Source organism: Siphateles boraxobius, unplaced genomic scaffold (genome assembly GCF_051911475.1).
Source record: "Siphateles boraxobius isolate OS27281-9 unplaced genomic scaffold, OSU_SipBor_1 11, whole genome shotgun sequence".
NCBI lineage: Eukaryota > Metazoa > Chordata > Actinopteri > Cypriniformes > Leuciscidae > Siphateles > Siphateles boraxobius.
Window position 1 is genome coordinate 9,603,816 of NW_027508711.1, and position 21,464 is coordinate 9,625,279.

Sequence of the window (21,464 nt, forward strand, 5' to 3'; positions counted from 1 at the left end):
AATGTATAAACATACATATACACACAATCATATTATATTATATATTATAATACTACATTAATAATATATATAAAGACACGTTTATAAATTTGAACATGCATTTGAATAGTAATTTATTCACTGTAAAATCAAATTTATAAACACACATACATATACATATATATACATATATATATATATAGTAGTCAACATTTAAAGTGAATTAAAAAAGTTCATCAAAGTTGTCCGAAGACAAGAACAGGTAGCCTATTGTTTTTATCTAAATTGTCTAAACTTTGATGAAAGGTTTTGATCCACTTCAAATGTTGACTACTGTGTATTTGTGTGTGCATATATATATATATATATATATATATATATATATATATATACACGTTAAAATGTATAAACATAAATATACACACATATTATATATATATACACACACATGTATACATACACACGCACAAAAAAAGTCATTTGAATTAGCAATATTTATTGACTGTTTTTACAGTTTTTTTGATCAAATAAATGCAGCCTCTGTGAGCATAAGAGACTTATTTTATGTAAAAAAAACAAAAAAACATTTGCAACCCCAACCTCAGTTGACAAAGTTGATGGCACTTACTGAGATCCTCTGAGAGCGGCGGGAACTCGTAGATGTGCTCACAGGTGTTCTTGCTGCTGGGGATGCAGAAGCCAAACTCAAAGTCGAAGCTCTTCAGCAGCTGTTCACGGAAATAGTGCCTCTCAATCATCCGGAAGTTATTGATGGGGATGTCCCCTACTGTGAATTCAACACTAAAAACACAGAAACAAGGTAGACAAGATATTCAGCTCAGCGATCTGGCTTTTCAGTGTTCATTTATATGTAGTTTTTCACTTTATTTAAATTTAGATAGTTGTTTACTTATTAACTTTCCTACGACTGTTCCAGCATTCCTTCCTCAATGTATTACGTGAACTGGATACATTATTTATAATGAGAAGCTTATTGCATCTACCTCTACATTCTGCCCTTTAGCATGATTATATGATTTATTCGACAGGTTTAATTAGGGAAATTATTTATGCTCTTTTTGTTGTGATTATTATGTCTGACCTTAATAAGCATGCGTCTGTTGTAATGGAATATGAGACCGCTCAACTAATGAATATCAACTGTCTGTCCTTTAATGTGCTACTGAGTTTATTTTCTAAATGTGTAATATCTTTGCAAGAGAGGACAATATTATAGGACAGGACTCCAGTAATGATCGAATTATGCAAATATTTAATGATATTCTGCATGGGTTCATTTTTAGTAACGTTACTCTCCTGTTTATTTTAACAGACATTTGAATTTGAACTTGACCTGATGGTTTCTAGGAAAATGGTGGATTAAAGGGCAACATACATTACCATGTAATTGGAGTTGGTAACTTTTTAAAAGTTTTTGAAAAGTGTCTTCTGCTCACTGAGGCTGCTTATAACTTATTACTGCGATTCCTATAGAAATCATTCTAATATGCTCATTTGGTGCTCAAGAAACATTTCTTAATATGTTTGTGAAAACAGTGATGCATTTTTCAGGATTCTTTGATGAGACAGTTCAAAAGGACATAAAAGGATTATAAAATGTCTTGTCTTTACTATCCTTGATGAATAAAAGTATTCATATCTTTCCTATACCCGCTCCCCGGACACTTTATTAGGTACACCTATTCAACTGCTCGTTAACCCAAATATCTAATCAGCCAATCACATGGCAGCAACTCAATGCATTTAGGCATGTAGACAACATGGTCAAGACAATCTGCTGAAGTTCAAACTGAGCATCAGAATGGGGAAGAAAGGGGATTTAAGTGACTCTGAAATTGGCATGGTTGTTTGTGCCGGACTGAGTATTTCAGAAACTGCTGATTTACTGGGATTTTAACACACAACCATCTCTAATGGTTTACAGAGAATGGTCTGAAGTGAGTGACAGTCCTGTGAGTGAAAATGCTTTTCTGATGACAGAGGTCATAGGAGAATGGCCAGACTGGTTTAAGCTGATAGAAACAACAGTAACTCAAATAACCACTTGTTACAGCCGAGGTCTGCAGAAGAGCATCTCTGAACACACAACATGTCGAACCTCGAAGCAGATGTGCTACAGCAGCGGTACTTTGATGTCATAAACCGATCGATCTGTGCAGGTCATGTGACAAAAACCAACCGGTCAGATTCGGCCCTTCCGTAACAACTTCGAAAGCTCGGCCGAACAGCTGATCATAGCTGTACAGTGCTGTTTTTATTTCTCATCTCCATAAATATAGCCCATCTAGTAGTAAAGCTAATACAAAATCTAGAAACCCTAGATTCAGGCCCACCTCGACTTAATCCAGGCACACCCATCTGTCACGTTCTGCATCCGCCACGGCGAATTGGCCATTAATATTACAGAAGTCCTGTGATAAAATTACATCTACCCTTGTAAAGTTACTCCCGTCCGAATAGGGCTTTTGAAACAACTGAGCATATTTTAAACGCCACAGCTTACCTGAGTATTGTTGCTGACCATGTCCATCCATTTATGACCCCAGCGTACACATCCTCTGATGGCTACGTCCGCCAAGATAACACGCCATGACACAAAGATCAAATCATCTCAAACTAGATTCTTGAACATGCCAATGAGTTCACTTTACTCAAATGGTCTCCATAGTCACCAGATCACCTTTGGGATGTGGTGGAACAGGAGATCCGTATCATGGATGTGCAGCCAACAAATCTGCAGCAACTGTGTGTTCTAAGGCCCCGTCCACACTACTGCGTTTTCGTTTAAAAACGGAGAATTAAAACGAAAACGATCTCAGTCCACACCAGCGTTTTAGCTGCGTATTAGAATTGATCTCCGTCCACATTAAAACGACTGAAAACTCGGATCACGTGACCATTCTCCAACACTGTGCATGCGCGTGCCGGTGTAAACAGGAAACGGATGGACTATTCCTCAGATTTGATGAGGAAGCAAGTAACGTTAGCTACCTCTGCAAAGATTAGAAAATGTCGAAGACCAGAGATTTCTTTTCATGGACCGCCGGAGCACACGGGAATTGTCATAGATCGCTCGAATAATAGTTTGCCTCCGGCGCATGTAGGCAGTTATAGCATTGTAAAATGCAGAAATTGCTTGCACAACAGCTGCTAACAAAGACATCAAAGTCAGTAACGCTTGTAATTCGTTATCCATGTTGCACTCACTAACATCAGCTACGTAGTCCAGGATGTTTTTGTTTGTTTTCTTCCGGTGACGGGACATGTGATGGGTGGCTGACGAATCAGGGAAGGATACGTCATGGGTGATGACACCCAATCATAGAGCCGAGCGTGACCTTCTACGTCATCGTTTCTAAACTCCTCCGTTTTGTCCCGTCTACACTAAAACGCCCTCCGGAGATTCAAAACGAAAAACGGAGCTGCAGCGTTTCTAAACTTCTCCGTTTTGGGTCTTCGTTTTTCCCGTTTTAGTGTGGACGGGAGGTGCAAACGTAGCAAAAGGTCTCCGTTTTTAAACGAAAACGCAGTAGTGTGGATGGGGCCTAAGTCTCAGAGGAATGTTTCCAGCACCTTCTTGAATCTATGCCGCGGAGAATTAAAGGCAGCCCAACATTGTACTAGCAAGGTGTACCTGATAAAGTGGCCGGTGTATGTATTTTTGTAACTATCTTACTAACCATGTATTTTTGTAACGATCTTACTAACCCCATACTTTTGAATGGTAGTGTATACACTGACTAATTATAAAAACTGTACTTACGTGGCTCCTACTTGACGTAGCCGTAAGAAAGCCGGCGTAAACTGATAACGAACAAACCGCCCAGCGTTTGGATCAACATCTCTTTTATCCCCTCCTTTATCTGAAAAAAAGAGACAAACATCAAATGAGAATTCAATTTATAACATAATTGATGTACAGGTATGTGTTTGTTCATAATATGTATATGGTCATTGTGTAACCAAGTGTTAAAAGGAATAAATCAAGACCGTACAGACAAGCAGACATTTTACTTTTTTGTTATATATATATATATATATATATATATATATATATATTTATATATTGAAGCTGTGAATGCAGTTTTTTTTTCCTACAGCAAATGCACATCATTCACATTCCCTGCACTTTACTTCATGAATCACATCCTATTTCAGTCTTCTGTTCCATTTCAGTGAACTTCCTGTGACTGCAGTACCACCTAGTGGTCAGAAAATTATTAATACCCCTTTATAACTCTGGAAATAGTTTTACCTAGTGAAATAAAACTTGGTATGTAAACCTTGGATAAAGAAAATAATAATAATTCTCAGAACCTTTGAACTGCTCTGCCTAATATTGTGCTTTTGCTCATTTGTCAGTTCAGTCTGCAAGGATGTGCCTGGCCCCATAATTGCAGCTTGTAGCTATATTATTTTAAGTGTTCATAAAAAGTCCTGTAAAAATATTTGTAATAGACAATGTCAAAAGCCAAATGACTTGATAAATTACTACATAATTTAAAATGTAACCTCGTGCTAACAAACGCCTTTTTAGGAACAAAATATATCTGATATATTAGCATATCACATCTCCCTGCTGCAGCGGATTATTAACTGACTTTATTTTTAACAACACACTCAAACTTTTCTTTGCCATGTCAAATGTGAAGCCCACAAGTTTGTTACTCAACATTGCTAACTACAGGCCCAAGACTTGGACGTAATTGTCAAAATCAAGCCAGGCTGTGAGCTCAAGTAATAAAAGTTCAGCTCTTATGCGCGCACACACACACACACACACGGTATTTTAACTGTATAACTGGTCAACTGTATATACAGTAGATCAAATACATGGATGTTAGGCCCACAAGATCCAGTACACTCTCCATACTGCCGATCACATGACTGGATTCGGTAACCCACTGGAAGTGGCTGCTCACACTCACCTGTGGCTGGTGGTTTGGTGATCTCAAACAGTATGGTTGCTGTCTCCATATCCCTGATCTTGAAACGTGTGAAGTCAATATTGTACAAGTTGTCTTCTGGACTACACAGATAGTCTGTTGGGGGAAAAAAAGAAAAAATTAACTACATTTACAAATTAATATTCCTGTTCCCTACAATCTTGTACACTTACATTTACATCGATAGTCTGGCGTTATAATTTATTTGCTTTTGGTGTACTGAGGAGTGGGTAAAACTGTTTTTAATGGCAGGCTAGCAGATACCGTTGACTCGCGCTAGCCTAGCACCGGCAAACTATGCAACTGGAAGGACTGGATGAAAATTTTTCAAAAACTGTCTCCACTGATAAATAACACCCAGGCTAACTTGGAAATGAGGTCCGATGTCCAAAATCCTAATTTAGTATTACACAGATGTATAAGACAGCAGAGAGTTTACTTGGAAGCAAAGCCAAAAAAAATCTTAAAACAAAAATAAAGTTTGTCCAAAATCCTTATATAAATCCTAATAAAATAAAGAGCAAAAATGCTAAAATTTATCCCAGACAAAAACGAAACAAAAAACGAGCAAAATTTGTCCAAATATTATAATTGCATTATTTAGGGTCCGGTTTGCACAACACCATTTTCAACTAAAAACTTGTGCGTTTTGGCCGTTCATTTACAATGGTGTTTTGGGGGCCTAAAACTTTTGAAAATGGGTTTTTAAATGCACATATTTGAAAACAATACAGTTGTCTCTGTGTGAACTACAAAAATGCAAATTTGTGAAAATCATGACATGCGCATACGTATGTGTTCAGTCTAGAGGTGTGCAGTGTTACTTAGTGACATCGCCAACTATTGGCCAGGCAGCAGAATACAGCGTTTTTAATCGCTTTCGTGGATCAGTGTGAACGGGATCGTTTTTACAACTTTGTCGTCTGTCCACGAAAAACGCAAAGGAAAAACGTTTCCATTTTTAGTACATTGTTGTTGTGTGAACATACCCTTATTAAGTATGTGCATAATATACAAATTATGTGATTTTTAAGGGTTTTGATAAGCAATTAACATCCAGGGATGCAAACTCAGAGGCATTATTATAATTGCCTGAAATAATTGCCTGATTATTAATATACACTGAATTCCAAAAAGAAAGTGTACTTTAAATATCCGGATGCACTTAACCAAAAAAAAACCAAAAAAAGTGTGGAATGTTGGACACCATGCACTCAACTGTCGCAGCTTTAATTTATGTAGCGGAGGGGGAGGGGTATCAGACTCCAAATAACCTTATAAAATTCATAAACTACATGGTTGAATACATAGTGTATAAGTGCATAGTGCGTCATTTGGGACACAACTAATGAACTTTTAGCACGGCGATGACATTTGATAGCGAACGTTAGCAGACGTAACTGCACGACTCCTAAATAAGAAAACACTGCAGTATGCTGCGGATGCAATCACTCACTTTACATAGCATCTGTCATATCTACAACCAAAAATGACCTGGCCTGGCGCTTGACAAAGCGGCAGTGAAAGCGGTCAAGATCTGTCTGTTTCAGACCTTCATTGTTACCACTAAACCTGCAAGTATGCAATGTAAACACACATGAACTCAGTCTGCACTATTTTTGCTTAATCCCCACAACCATAAGAAGTGACAGCGCCAATTAGTGTTTGCTGCTCTGTAGGTAGTACATTGTGGGTATGTTTTGCGAGACGTACCCATGAATTGTACACATCGGAATTCTGACTCATTCTTAGGCAGTTCATTAGAGATGCCAGAATGACTGTTCCCGTGGGATGTTATTTGACAAATAAATTAGACCCTGCTTAGACAAACAGAGGCCACATTAAAAATAAGCCATTTCAAGTCAATAATTCGGTCATCTCCCTTATGTTTTACACAGAGCAATGGTAACCAATTAGTATTTTAGGCCAAGTGCTGTGATTCACAATTTCCTATTCAGAGCACTCAAACTAACTTAAGGGTATTTATACAGTAGTATCAAGCATCATCTTTAAAAAAAAGGTAAATTGGTAAATAAACACCAAATGAACCATGCTGGGCTGCGTTTCCCAAGTTGATCGTAGAACAATTGCCACCAATGGTCTTTACGAACCTAAGCTTGCGATGCTTTTGGTGAACGCAGCCCTGGACAGATATAAAGATGGGAAAGGGAAAAACCCTATCCACCGCATTCAGCCTTGCAGGGACAAACAATAATGCGAATAAAAACATCACATGCAATTCATCAGGGCTTACACAACAGCAGCATTTAAATTGCAAATGAGCCATCTATTAAAATGCAGTTGTTGGCACTTGATATTCAGATTTTTTGTGTGTGTGATTTCCTGAGCACACATTCTGGGGGAGCGATCTGTCACATTAGGGTTAATGTTATTGAAGTTTAAAAATAAAACGGTTTTCAGCTATTATTCTAATTGTGTCTCACATTGTAATAACACATCTTTGTTTCGAAAAACATCTTCTGTCTAACAACTGATAACCGTTTTACAAAAACTCAGGATGACGTAGTATTTGTTACAGAGACACCATAAGAAAACCATTAGTAGGCTGACATCCAAAACGACTGTAGACACTGTGGTAATTTGAAAACATAAACATTACCATTCTAACACATTTTGCAACCTGTATGCAATACATTTACATTTGTAAAATGGGAGTTTACTTACTTTGTGGATCACTTTAATTGCCCATAACCAGATAGAAACTTAGAGCCGGACTAAAGATAGGATTGAAAATAATTAGGGTGTTATTATTCTTACATGTTACATCCATGTATTTCCTTCAAAATTTCATTTAATAAATTAAAATTTGGTCATTTCTTGTTGTATGCAATTGCAAACAATGTTAAAAAGTCAAATTGTGAAAGAGTAATAATGTGTAATGGCATTTTCTAGTAATATATAACGTCATTTTTGAGTACTGTTGAAGAATAAAGCTTGCCAGGAAATGTATAGACTTGTATGACATTAAATTGGAGACATAAACCAAAAAAACTCACACTTTATGTTGGCTTTAGCAACCTGAACCACACTGTCTTCATAAGGTACTGATATTTTCTAAATACTTAATATACCACAAAACCTTATTTGCAACACATTAATTCTAATATACCATTTAGAAAAATGCATTTAATGTGTCTGCTTTTCTAAAGACAAACCCACATAAAATTGTCCACAATCATGCACAACATCATGTTATCAACAAGATCCAGCCTATGAATGGATTTAACACAGCATACATTCTAAATAAGCCCACCTGAAAGAAGGTGCATTTCCCTGGTCACATGCCACAGTTTAGCCCCTCCTCTACGGACACTGTACATGTGCTCCCCTAAGAGCCCAGGGCCCAGATTAGGCCCTAAGCAGCTTAAGGCGTCTCAGCATGGCAGGGGCGGATTGGGACGCGATCAGGAGATTTAAATGGCAGGCAGGTTTTGTGTATCTCTCTCTCTCTCTCTGCTGCACTACACTGTGATGTAACTACAACTGACCAAACACAGTCCTCAATCATACATTTTCCCATCTGGTTTTGTAATGGCATTAATCGCACAGCACCGAAAAACAGACTCTGACCTGAATGGAATGCTGTCTGGCCCACAATGCAAACACAGAGCTCTCTAGAATATATGTCGGCAGCATATCTGTTGGCCAATCAGAGGTTTTTAAGTTAGTCAAAAATCAGTTCCACACCACTCAAAACCCGGCGCGAGTTCTGCACGCTCATGAATCCTGTCATTATATCCAACTAAAGTATAAACGTCAACAATAGATTCTAGATAGATTGCAGTTTCATGGATTACAACGGGAGTTTTTGCATAAGTGCAACTTTGTGTAACTCGGATTGTAATTGACAGCTTCAATGATTATAATGGCAGCGATCTTTGCTCGCTTTCTGTAGACCATATAGTATACATTCAGATTGTTTTGTTCCGTCCAATGCTTTGGTTAGCAAGGTCAGATTCAGAAATCAGATTCAATCATGCATTTAAATATGGTTTTCAATCCAGAAACTTTGCAATGTGCAGCATCACATTGCAAAGTTTCTGGATTGAAAAACATATTTAAATACATGATTGAATCTGATTTCTGAATCTGACATTGCTAACCACAGCATTGGACGGAACAAAACAATCTGATACTCTATGCCAAATGATCCGTGCATTAAGTCTTGGAATGTGAGTGCAAAATAACAGAACTGCCCCTTTGTTGTTCACTTTTCAAATCAGTGACTTTATATAACAAATTTGTAATTTAAAATGTAAAGTAGTTCTAAGCAGATTTTTTTTATGAACTGTCCTGACATTGATTATTTCTTTAATTCACAAAAAGGATGAGATTATTACAAACGATATCTTTGCACTTATTGTCAGTACTGGGCTCTCAGTTCCCATGGGTAGGGTACTTTGTACAGTGTGTGAGGATGATCGTGTTCGTCCGCCACCACTGAAGACCATTTTTGACCCAGGATTGTGAAGTATTGTTAAAAGTGATTTACAAATAAATGTGAATTGAAAATGTGAAAAATCGAATGCTAGTCAGCTGATTTAGTGCTCCGTTGCATAAAAGCTGCTATTTTGGAGGTTGCTAGTATTTTTATGACGACATTTTACACTTTGCCCCTTACGATCAGTTATGAGATATGCAAGCATTACTGATGTGAAACTTCGTGCACTAAATTTGAATATATGCAACTTGCAGGTATAAATGAGATTTCACAGTAATGACAAAACACAAGATTTTCAGGTATTATTGACTTCAGTGGCGGCTCGTCAGGGGAGGCACAGCCTACCCAAAATTTTAGGTTGAAAATGGAAGGAAATTTTTATGTTAATAAAATTCCCAGTTATTCATTTGCATTTCATGGCTCAGAATGTGTATTTTTTCTTTGTAATTTCACCCTGTAACACCATAACATGTTAATGAAATCGAAAGCACCGCTTTTCTTTCGCAGACGTGCCGAATCTGCCGACATAATTACAACCGCAAAGAGATAGAGAAGGGGAGGGGGAGGCAAATCCATAGCCGGCCTCTTGTGCCTCAGTTGGTTAAAAAACCAGCCAATCACCAACGAGTGTTTCACCTTCAGCACTTGAGGAAAGTTACATAGCATATCAACATATCATCGAAAAGACGTAAATTACGCGAGATTAGTTTGAACTGCTACGCTGTTCCACCAAGTACATTAATTATGGAGAGTAGCGATATTGAATATTTGATTGCCAACAAATTTACCAAGCCATCATTCAAACAGTATCTAGACTACAAATTAAAAATGAAGGAAGACTCCATGCCTAAGCTGGATATATAGGCTACAGCAATCAGCTTCACTAAACGGCCCAACTCGCTCTTTTAACACGGAAATTTAAGGGATGGATGTTTGCTTCGAGTGATAGCCTAGGGGAGTGAAATTATACTTGTATTATCTTGCTGTATGTGTGTAATTTTCTGTCTAAAAGTGACCAAAAGGCCCTTTAAACAAGTTATAATAATAATCATCATCATAGTCATCATCATCCTCGGCAGGGGATCCCCAGACATTACAATTTAGTGTGCCGCCTCCATTTTAAAACCCACGAGCCGCCACTGATTGACTTACATTTCAATTCATTCTAGCACGAGTGGAGAACATGCTGAGAGCATTAAAAAGCAGAGAAATGCTTAACTTTATGCAAATGAAAGGCAAAAAAACATTTGTACAGCATCTAATCCTTGATGTCTGTCATAAGACTTTCAAAAACTGCTTTGAGGAGGGTTACAACTGCACTAGGTGATCTACATTCATTCAGAGACTTTTATAATGTCTGACTCATCTTAAACCCATTTAATAATCTGTGCAGTGAATGACAGCGATAGTAATGAGGATTAACGCAGGGATGTAATTCCTCAGTATCCGCTACATAACAACTAACACCTTTAGAGCAACAATTAATTTAACATCGACTTCTGTTCACTGACTACAAATGACACTACATCATCACCTCTCCACTCCATCGCTCCATCTGGCTATTCATCTATGCCAGATTTTTGTCCAAGAGAGATACAGAGACTGATGGAGTCTGCGTGAGTGTGGCTAGAAAAGTGTGTAGCAGTACATTAATAAGAGGTGACCTGTAATCCGCTCTCAGGCACATCGCCCAGATCAGTGAGGTAATGCACAGAGTAGCAGGTTTGTGTCTATGAGTCGGGAATGAGCAGGTGTCACACTAACATGTCTCACGGTGGGCGGCAGAGACAGAGTGTGCCGGAAGGGTTTTACTCAACAGCTCTTGTAAGATACAAGAATGCAACCAACATTTTGTCAGAGCCATGGTCTAGGAGTTTCAATATTGAGCTGTGGTGCTCATGCAAGCAATGATAGTTTGAATCACTGTGCAACACTGAATCCTACATAGGGTTGTGGTTGTGCAATATAATATGTCTACAATAAGTCTACAATAATATCGTGTTTGTTGTTTTAACGATGTGCAATCTGACATTAGAGTATGTCCCTCATTTTACAAGAGCACACCTAGCAAGTAAACACATAGACTACTAGATGATGTAGTCTAGTAGGTTAGACTAATGCGCTTGAGCATTTAGAATGAACGCTTTCTGATTTAGTCTGTTAAAATGCATTTAGAATGCCCCCAATGTTCAAGATTAGGGGGCAAGATGCCTCTGTAAAAATGTGATATTGATTTTATATAACAGTTAAATAGACAAGGTAATATTAAGTGGCTTACATTTTTAGACACAATATTGCCTGTTTTTGCTCTATTTCTTCATCGAAAATAGTTCCAAACAAAGCCATGGGACTTTCACTGGTGTTTTGTTACAGAACGAACGTATCGTTTGAATGAATTCCTGAATGAAAAAGCCATTTGAATCGGTTGAAACTCAAATGATATCACGTACTGGCGGTTTTCACTTCACATTTAGAGTATCCATTCATTTTTTTAAATCATTTAAAATCTCGATATTCAACGTTTTGAGTGTAAATACATATAAATGACACTTAAAGGAGAACTCCGGTCAATTTTAACATTGAGCTCATTTTTTTGTAAATTTGGAGTGCTGTCAGTACAGAGAACAACGACAAAAATCGGTGTTGCCTACACCGTGTTATCCTCTTTTTAAAATTTGCACCCTGTTGACTTAAATGGGGCAAGTTTTAAACCTGCTTTTAGCCTCTTTACATCCTTGATGTGTCACAGTGATTTTATTCAGAGTGAACACGGTGAACTGCAGTAGATGTGAAAGATATGAATAAAAGTGATGTCAATTCAGCCAGCTCACATACCTGTTTTCGGTCGAAGTCCACAGTAGTCGATTGTCGAGTGCGTGTGTGCGATCATTGGTGTTCACTATCCGATTCGGATGAACTATCCATTTGAGCTGATTTTCTCAGAACACCACACAGCACAGCACCGTCATCGGCTGACAGTCTGAGTCTCCACTGTTGCTTAGTTACCAATGATCGCGCGCACTCGATAATCGACTACTGTGGACTTCGACCGAAAACAGGAAGTAAATGCAGGTATGTGAGCTGGCTGAATTAACATCACTTTTATTCATATCTTTCACATCTACTGCAGTCAGATTCACCGTGTTCACTCTGAATAAAATCACTCACATAGCTGTGCACTTGAAATGACACATCAAGGATGTTAAGGGGCTAAAAGCAGGTTTAAAACTTGCCCCATTTAAGTCAACAGGGTGCAAATTTTAAAAAAAGGATAACACTGTGTAGGCAACACCAATTTTTGTCGTTGTTCTCTGTACTGACAGCACTCCAAATTTACTAAAAAATGAGCTCAATGTTAAAATTGACCGAAGTTCTCCTTTAAGATGCAGCTTCCGTGTTTCCTCTGCATTGCAAAGATTAATTTTGTTGATACCGATTCCTTTTGATTGGTAACAGCCCTATCGTTTCATATTATTATAATTAAATTTATTGATTGAATGTAATCATTTGACTCAAAAGATGATGCATACAGTTAATTAGGTTTAAAACATTGCCCTTATAAAAAGGGAAAAATAGCCATAAATGGTCAATTTGAACTTAAGCTATTGGAAAAGATGATTTGGGTCATTGTTGTGAACTGACCACCACACAGAATAGAATGAATATCAAAAACTTCAGGAGTCATTTGTCCACTGCAGTCCTTAACCTGTAAACGTACCAACATAATAAACACACTCAGCAAAAAATAATGTCAATTTATCGTTAATGATAAAATCCCAGAAAATATTGTGATATCATTTATTTGTAAATATAGTATCCAACAAACAACTGTATGAATGGTATTAATACTCATTTGTGAGGGACAAAAGATTATAAATTCCAAAATCAAACGAAAAACAAACAAACAAACAAACAAACAAACAAACAAACCCCCACAAAACAAATCTTGCTTGCTTAAAGACCTTTGTGCTGGCATATATTGTGAAGATTTAAACCGGTATACATATTAGCCCTTATAGCACTAATACAGAGATACAGAGATGTGTACGAAACATGACTGATTCAAATGAGAAGATCAGTACTTTTCTGACCTTTAGGCGCAAGCCAGGCGCAAGCCACGCGCAACATAACCACTCGTTTAAAACAAGCTGTGGATATGTTCATAACAATACTAGCCCAACCACAAAAATAACCACCAGATATTTGCTACATCAAAGCAGTCAAACTGAAAAACGGCTTGCTAAAAAAACTAGGTCTGACAAAACTAAAATAAGTGAACAGCCATTCAGTAATCACTAATACAGACATGTAATTCCAAATTACACAGTGTTTTTCGAACAAATTAACTTTTAAAATATGTTCAGAGCAGGTAAACGAACATTAGAATAATAATAAACAGAGCAATTCCAATAGGGTCCTCACATCATCGGTGCTCAGGCCCTAACTAGATGCCTCACCGCAAGTACAAAACAACCCTTAACTAGTTAGCAGTTAGTTAACTATCACTAACTGACATTTCAAAGAATAGAGATCTAGATTATTGATTCTCAACTGGTAATGACCCTAAAACAGGTCACAGGTCTGTTCTGACAGGGTCAGCTGAGAACCACTGATCTAGATGACATTGAGTAGCCGCTCTGAACGTGACCAGAATATTTGTAATTTTGAAAGCATAAGATAATTAAGTGTTTTGCACAGTCTTGCAACACTTGTTTGCACATGCACACGAACAGGATGTAAACCTCAAAAAGTACTTCATGTTCTTCTCACAAAAACACACATGCACATTGTAGGACGAGAGAACCTGATAGGGGTCACAATTACACATGTCCGGTAGATTCAGGCTCAGCTTTGTAAATGCCCAGCCAGGAAATTCGCTTCATGGTCAGCACAGACATGACCGCCGTGCCTTTGGCCGTTTTAACGTGACCCTGGATCATTTTGCATTAGCATCAAGTAGCGCCGGGTGAGAGGATGACCGCTGTGAGCACACCATGGAAACAAGACCAACAACATACTGGCATGACAGAAGAGTTTAAAGTGCTCAAAAAGAATAAAAAAAACAGGACAAGTAAAAAAGGGAAACAGGAAGTCACAGGCATTGGACGGTCTGAGAGTGCATTACGTGAACTCCCGCTCTTTCTTTGCGTGCACATCCTCAAGCATCACCACTCAAAACTGAACAAATCTGTGTCATTAAATAACCGTTCTCTGATTGCAGATTCTAGCAGTATACAAATATGTAAATATATGCAAAAGACTCACATGGCAAGATTGGTTTCTCAAGTTTTTTTCCGCTGAACTGTAGCTACTGCTTAAATACTGCTTGAATCATCTCAGTTTGTCTTAGGGATGCAGCAATTCAGACATTTTTGGCCAATTTTGCCGAAAAAGAAAATTATGAAAATTTCTAATTATAGGCAGATACTAAAAATTTCAGGCAAAAATACATTGATATCTGTATTATTATTATACAGAGAAACCTCCCAGCTTGAGATAAAAGGCAGCTTTTCTTACTCTTTCACTGCATATGAAATATTTAAAATTAAATATCAGTGTATGGAATTTCATCTAAGCATAAGGCAGAGTATGAGATTTGTTATTCTTAAATTTTTCCATAAACTTAGAATAAATGTTAGTACAAAAGTTATTGGTTAAAGTTAGGTTAGGCAATGTTTTTCATTAACACTTTTTGTTTTACTGGTTGAAACTCTTCACATCCTGATAACAATCAATAATAAAAGTGCCAGTGGTCTAAATATTAAAAAAACTTCTTTTTTTTTTTTTTTTTACATATATCTTGTGGAAGGACCAAGAAATGTTCGTCCAATCGTGGCATTCGGTCTGAATGGTGGAACAAGTAAGAGCTCTGTTAGTTGTTTACATTCATTATTATTGAAATGTTATGTGCTTTGAAACCTGAGGTAATTTAATGCCGTTTCTTGTGACGCTTTACAAACTCTGTTCTGGCTGTGCATGTTCATGTGTTTGAGGAGACGTGGCTTTGGGGACGCACTGAAGAAAGGGTGGGATCTCATGCTTTCAAAGCTAGCTTGCTATTGCTAGCCTCTTCGAAATTAAAGGTAGGGTAGGCAATCCCGATTTGTTTGGGAAAACATTCATATGCGAATTTCATGTACAAATTCATGTGTATGCACACTTAGGGAATGACACCCATTGTTGTAAAGGTAGAGTACGTGATTTCTGAGAAACACTGAAATCAAACCCACCCCTCCCTTCATTACTCCGCCCCCAAAATGCACAAACATGCAATGCAAGAGTGGATGTCTCTTTATCATAGCTGAAGTGAAGCAAAATAATGCTTCAATGACACTCAAAACTGTCCTGTTACTTTAGCTAACATTACAGCAGCCGCATATCTTGGTACTGTGGAAAATAGCAACCCAATGTTACTCACGTATGGAGTAGAAACAATGCAACCTCAGCGTCTATTTTTAGGCCTTTCTGCTTAGGTCTCTCCAGCGCTGGAAATCTTTCTAATATTAACAGGGGTCCTAAAGCTCTTGCCTGAACACAAACCTTTTTCCAGTGATATACCACTTTTCTCTTTTGTAATGTCTCTCAGCCATTTCTCTTTCTACAGTCATTCTTCAAATCTCCCTCTTGCTCACTCTCTACTTCCCCATCATGAGTGTATACTACTGCTAATTGACAACAAGTGTGTTGTTGTGCTCTGGATTCACTTTCAACAGTGTTTTCATAAATTGACTACTGCAACTTTAACCTAAATGTCAAATAATTATATGTACCACAAATGGTCAAATTATATGTACCACAAATAGTCAAATTCAACATGTCTCTGTGTTTTCAGTTAACATGCCAACCGATTAGCCTGCCAAGCTAACAGGCCATAATCCATGTTCTAAAGAGTTTGGATACTAAATCATATCAAAACATTGAAAGTTATCTGATAAAACATACCGTATAATACCATAAATGCCATTCAAAACCGAATAATGCGCAGTTGTCAAAAAGGAACACATTTATCATCCTCCACTTCATCATCTCTGATCAGGTATTACGAATAGGTTTGCTCTGCTGTCCAAGGGGGATTGAATCTTTCACTACACCAGGCCATGCTAAGGACAATGGGTTGCGAAGGAGTGGTGTACATTTTTAGCACATTAAGCTTGGCAGATTAGCCATCTGGAATTTAGAGGTGCAGATATAGACACAGGAAATGACAGTAAGAGCAGACAGTGGACAGAACTAAAGGGACAAGTGACTTTTTTAAGTCAAAACTAACAAATAAAAAAAAGGAGGGGGGTGGGGGTTACTAATAAGTCCTAAATTTATGTGATTACTAGTCTCATGGCATTTATGGCTCAAAACAAGCTGGTTGAAGAACTGAGGACACAGTGTTTTTAACATTTAAAATGTTTAAGTCTCAGATCTTTGTGTGTTAGATCTTTTCATCCGTTTTTGGTGTACATCAAAATGAAGAGAAAAAAAGCAGCGATTATAAGAAAGGGACATGGTTTCAGCGGACAAAATGATTAGAGATGTCCAGCATACATCACCAGAGAAAAGTCTGTTGTTTCACCGGAAAATTGAGTTATGACATTGATTGAAAATCAAATACAAATTTAATTTGAAAAATGAAACTAATGAATGAATGAATGAATGAATGAATGAATGGAGGCATTTATATAGCGCTTTCATATGTTCTACTGTACGCGCGCTTTTACAATTATGGAATCTCTCCTCAATCACCACCAGTGTGCAGCATCCACTTGGATGATGCGATGGCAGCCACAGTACAACGGCGCTAGTGTGCTCACCACACACCATCTACAGGTGGAGAGGAGAGAGAGTGGTAGAGCCAATTCAGTGGATGAATCATTCACAATAAAATCAATAACATGCATTTATAAAATATTTTCATTTCATGCCATTGTAACGAGGTTAGATGTTGTAGGAAGGAGGAGATGGGAGCCGGCGAACATTCTTCAAACTTTAATTCTCAAATAAACCAATACAAAATTAAAGTAAAAGACAGCAGCCCCTCGCGGACGACTGCTGTCATATATAATAAAACAAACAAAACACAACATAAATCCATGCCTGGCCGTGTCAGTAATCACGGCACCGGCCTCACGCCGTCCTCCCACGGCCCTCGACCTCGTCCTGCTTGCCACATACCCCCATCACCCCTCGCAGGCCGGGGGGTACACCCGAGACTGCGCTCGACTCCCCCCAGACGAGGTGAGAGAAAAGGAGACGGAAGCATGAGGAGCGACAGAGGGGAGAGAGAAAAGAAAAAAGAAATCTTGTACACACTGCCGCTCGGTCCTCAACCAGCTGAGAGACTCAATCGCGGTTCCATGAGATGGTACTGGACATTCGTTGGGGGACGGCTCGACGCTCCTCCGCCTCCAGGCAGACGCGATGGCTCCTCCGGTCGAGGACAGCCGGCATCGAGTCTCCCGTTCCCTGCCGACGGCAACAGGCTACGGCCCACGGCTAACGGGAGCAACTCCTCCGCTCCCTCTCGGACGGCAGCCATCCCTCCTCGACCCAGGAGCACGGCAGCGAACTCTCCGTCCCACCTGTTCTTCCATCGCCTCGGGCAGCCATCGGCGGTCAACGCTCCTTCGTGCTGCCCGACCTCCTCAGCACAGCGATACTCCTCAGCAGCGAGGGCACTCCTCCTTCCTCCAGGGTTTCAGCACCAGTTTTACGAAGTTAGATGTAGTACGAAAACGAAACGTAAATGACAGCAGCCTCTTGCGGACGACTGCTGTCACATATAATAAAACAAACAAAACACAACATAAATCTAGGCCTGGCCTCTCTCGATCTCCACTGTCGTCGCTCCTCCTTTTATGTTTCCGCTCCTCCGTGAGAGATACGAGGCCAGCGTCGCGCAGGTGTCGCTCATCAGTAATCACGGCACCGGCCTCGCGCAGTCCTCCCACGGCCCTCGACCTCGTCCTGCTCTTCACAGCCTTCAAACAATAGAATAACCTCACTACTACTAATTAAGTCTCACATTTCTCTTAATTTCATGAGGTAAACAAAAATCGTATTGTAAAGTAACAGGTCTGTAAAAGTGGGTAAGGGAGTTGAGGTAATAATCATTCTCGCGTATCTAAATGTATGTATAGCAGTGTTTTAATTTTTTTCTGCAGAAGACAAAAAGCTATAAAGTGTCTGAATATATGGCAAAAGAATCTGGATAGATTAACACTGAAGCTGGGTCACATTTAGAATTAAGAACAGAATTGGCATGGAACTGAAAAAACACATAAGCAGTAAATCCAACCTAGAGTAAAGCGAGACGTAAACAGTGCAGCAAAAAGATCCGAAGTGTTGTGTGCACTGAATGCAGTCTTAAAGAATAACAATGTAGTTGATGAAATTAGGAAGAGTAATGAACTTTTTCCTGATTCGCTGGTCTGCTATAGTACAGCGTTCGTATAAATTACTTTCTGATAATTGTGTGCATAGAGTTGGAACAGGAACAGGATATTACATTTAAATTGGGAATGAATACTGGCTAGGACAAGGATTTTGTCAATGTACTACAACACCAAGTCCCTGAAATGCACTCATTTGCATTTATTTTTCATCAGATGTGGATAGTAGCATAATTCACGTACTTTTATTTTGAGTTCCAATAACCAAGAACACTTTCTTACAGATGACTAACATCTAAAACTGAGTGAAATAGCTATATAGATACGGTGTCTGTTTAAAACAAATAACAAGGGAGAGAAGTGCAAAGAATCAAGATATTGAGCCCAATGAACTGTTAAAGCAGTTTAGTGATTTTCAAGAATCTGAAGTGCTCTGGGATTGATTTTATAAAATAATTATAAACTATTTATTTATAACTATTATTTAAAATAGTGTTTCATTTTATGCAGAGTTAGGGCTCGTTCACACAGAACACGTTTTAGCGGTGGAAAAACACGAGACACGGGCTATGGAATGGGGGTTAAACGCAAGGTCTTGTGATGTGTTTTTTAAAAGTTTAACTTATTTTAACTTGAGTGCCGCTGCAAGACGCGAGTGCACAGGTTGCACACGACCTTATAGCGCGTGTTTACATAGAAAAACAATGGAAAAGTAGTGCATTGGAATGGAAAACTTGTTCTGTGTTAACGGCCCCTTAGCCAGACTTCAGTCACCGAGCATCGCAACTGAAACAGCAGCCACCTTCAACAGTTCCTTCTGGACCAAAACAAAGAACTTATGCTGCATTCACGCCATTACTGTAATTTTGAAGAGATGGAAACTTGTGACGTTATACTCTAAGCGGTTTGCCTCGACTTTTTGAGTTTCAATGAATCTGCAGCAGTCCGGTGGTAGCCTACAGGTCAGTGTTTTTTAAGTTGTTTATATCAATTTTACTGTAATGTTATGTGCTTTGAGACATGAGGTAGTTTAACGCCGTCTCTCGTGACGTTTTTGTTTGCTCCCTGCTGTACGTGTTTGTGTTTTGAATAGGGCTGCGCATGATTTGGGGAAAATGTCATATTGCGATTACTGAGGTCAATATTGCGATTGCGCTATAATAAACACATGGTTTCATGAGTTAACTTGCTTGGTTGTCAAGGAAAATCTACACACAGATTAGTGATAATGCTGAAATGTGTGTTTCTCAACTCAAACTAGCAACGACAACTAAATGCACAGTGTTTTAAATTTAAAATAATACTTTTTACAAAATGAAATTGACATCTTTGCACTACTGCAAACTTGTTATTGTCCCAATAGTACAATAGTATAACATAAATAGATAAGAACAATAAATAAGAACAAGTATGCTCATGAAAATTTGCTATTTTCAACATTCTGTCCAGACAAACAGGGACATTTAAGCAGGACATTTAAGCAGGATGTATATTGTGATTGTCAAAACATTTGGTAACTAAACAGAAATTTAAGTTTAGTGACAACATGTTACAATGTTTACATGGTACAATGTCTGGTAGGCTACGGTTTTTATTATAACTTGACACAAATTTCACGATTTCAATTCAAATCTTGTGATTTGATTAATTTGGATAATTAGGGTACAGTAGATATCTCACCTAATGCTGTATACAGAGAATCCTGTCAGCTGGTATTATTATTAAAACGTAACTCAACCCTTGGTCAGAGCCTGACTCCTCCCACTGGCAATATTTGAAAAATGCAGGAAAAAGTGGGCAGAGCCCAGCTTGGGGGATTGGCATGCACCTGAGACCCGCGTCTCTCTGTAGGCAAGAGCATGGTGAGCTGATGCTTGCTTACATCACACAGTACCACAACAACCAATAGGAAAATCCAACTGCAGTAGCCACAGTTCAACCTGAAGAGGGCAGATGTTTTTACACCGGCCCTTTCTCAATCTGTGTTGTTGTCTGTACTTGTTTTCGTGAAACGTCATCTTTTGTGGCCCAAGTACTGTCACAATACACAGGTTTGCATTTTGGCAAGAACGGTTAAAAATCCCGGAAGTGTTCTTGACACGCCCATTTTACCGAGGAAGCATCGGTTGGTTACTTGTGTGAACTTGACGGCAGAAATATCCCAGCATTCATTTCGGCATTCGAGGAAGGAGCGGGAAGCAGAGAGAGGAAGGTCAGTAAGTCGTTTTTCTACAACTTCGCACGCTATTTCATCATTAAATTCACTTCTGAGAACATTTGATGTGAGAAATCAACTGTGTAGATATCAAATATTGTTATTTTTAAGAAAAAATTAAAAAAGCCAATATTTGATATCCTGCGGGTGTAACATTAGCTAGCGAGCCAACCGTTTTTAAGAAAAAAAAATGCCAATATTTGATAGCCTGCGGGTGTAACGTTAGCTAGCGAGCCAACCGGCCCACAGACTCATCGTCTCAAACTGTCAGCAGCGTTCTGTGCGCTCGTCACCTTGTAAGTTCATTCTTCCAAGAACAACTAGCAAGAGCGTTCTCCCCAAGAACACAAGTCCGTTCTTTGCATTCTTGGTTTTGAGAAATACCCACCATATATTGTAGGATTAAAACACTTTATACCCAAATGTCAAAAAATTTACTCGAATCAATGAACAGCATTAAT

General features: G+C 38.6%; 1 protein-coding gene across 1 annotated transcript in view; it reads right to left on the bottom strand.

Annotated features, from left to right (window-relative positions):
- The window catches only part of unc119a2 (unc-119 lipid binding chaperone a2), a 28,257-nt gene that overhangs the window by 1,981 nt on the left and 4,812 nt on the right, over positions 1 to 21,464 (bottom strand). The window contains exons 2-4 of the mRNA XM_077195665.1: positions 4,929 to 5,042; positions 3,764 to 3,863; positions 608 to 780 (exon numbers count right to left, since the gene is read on the bottom strand). Coding sequence (XP_077051780.1) covers positions 608 to 780; positions 3,764 to 3,863; positions 4,929 to 5,042 — 387 coding nt within the window. The remainder of the gene's footprint in view (positions 1 to 607; positions 781 to 3,763; positions 3,864 to 4,928; positions 5,043 to 21,464) is intronic.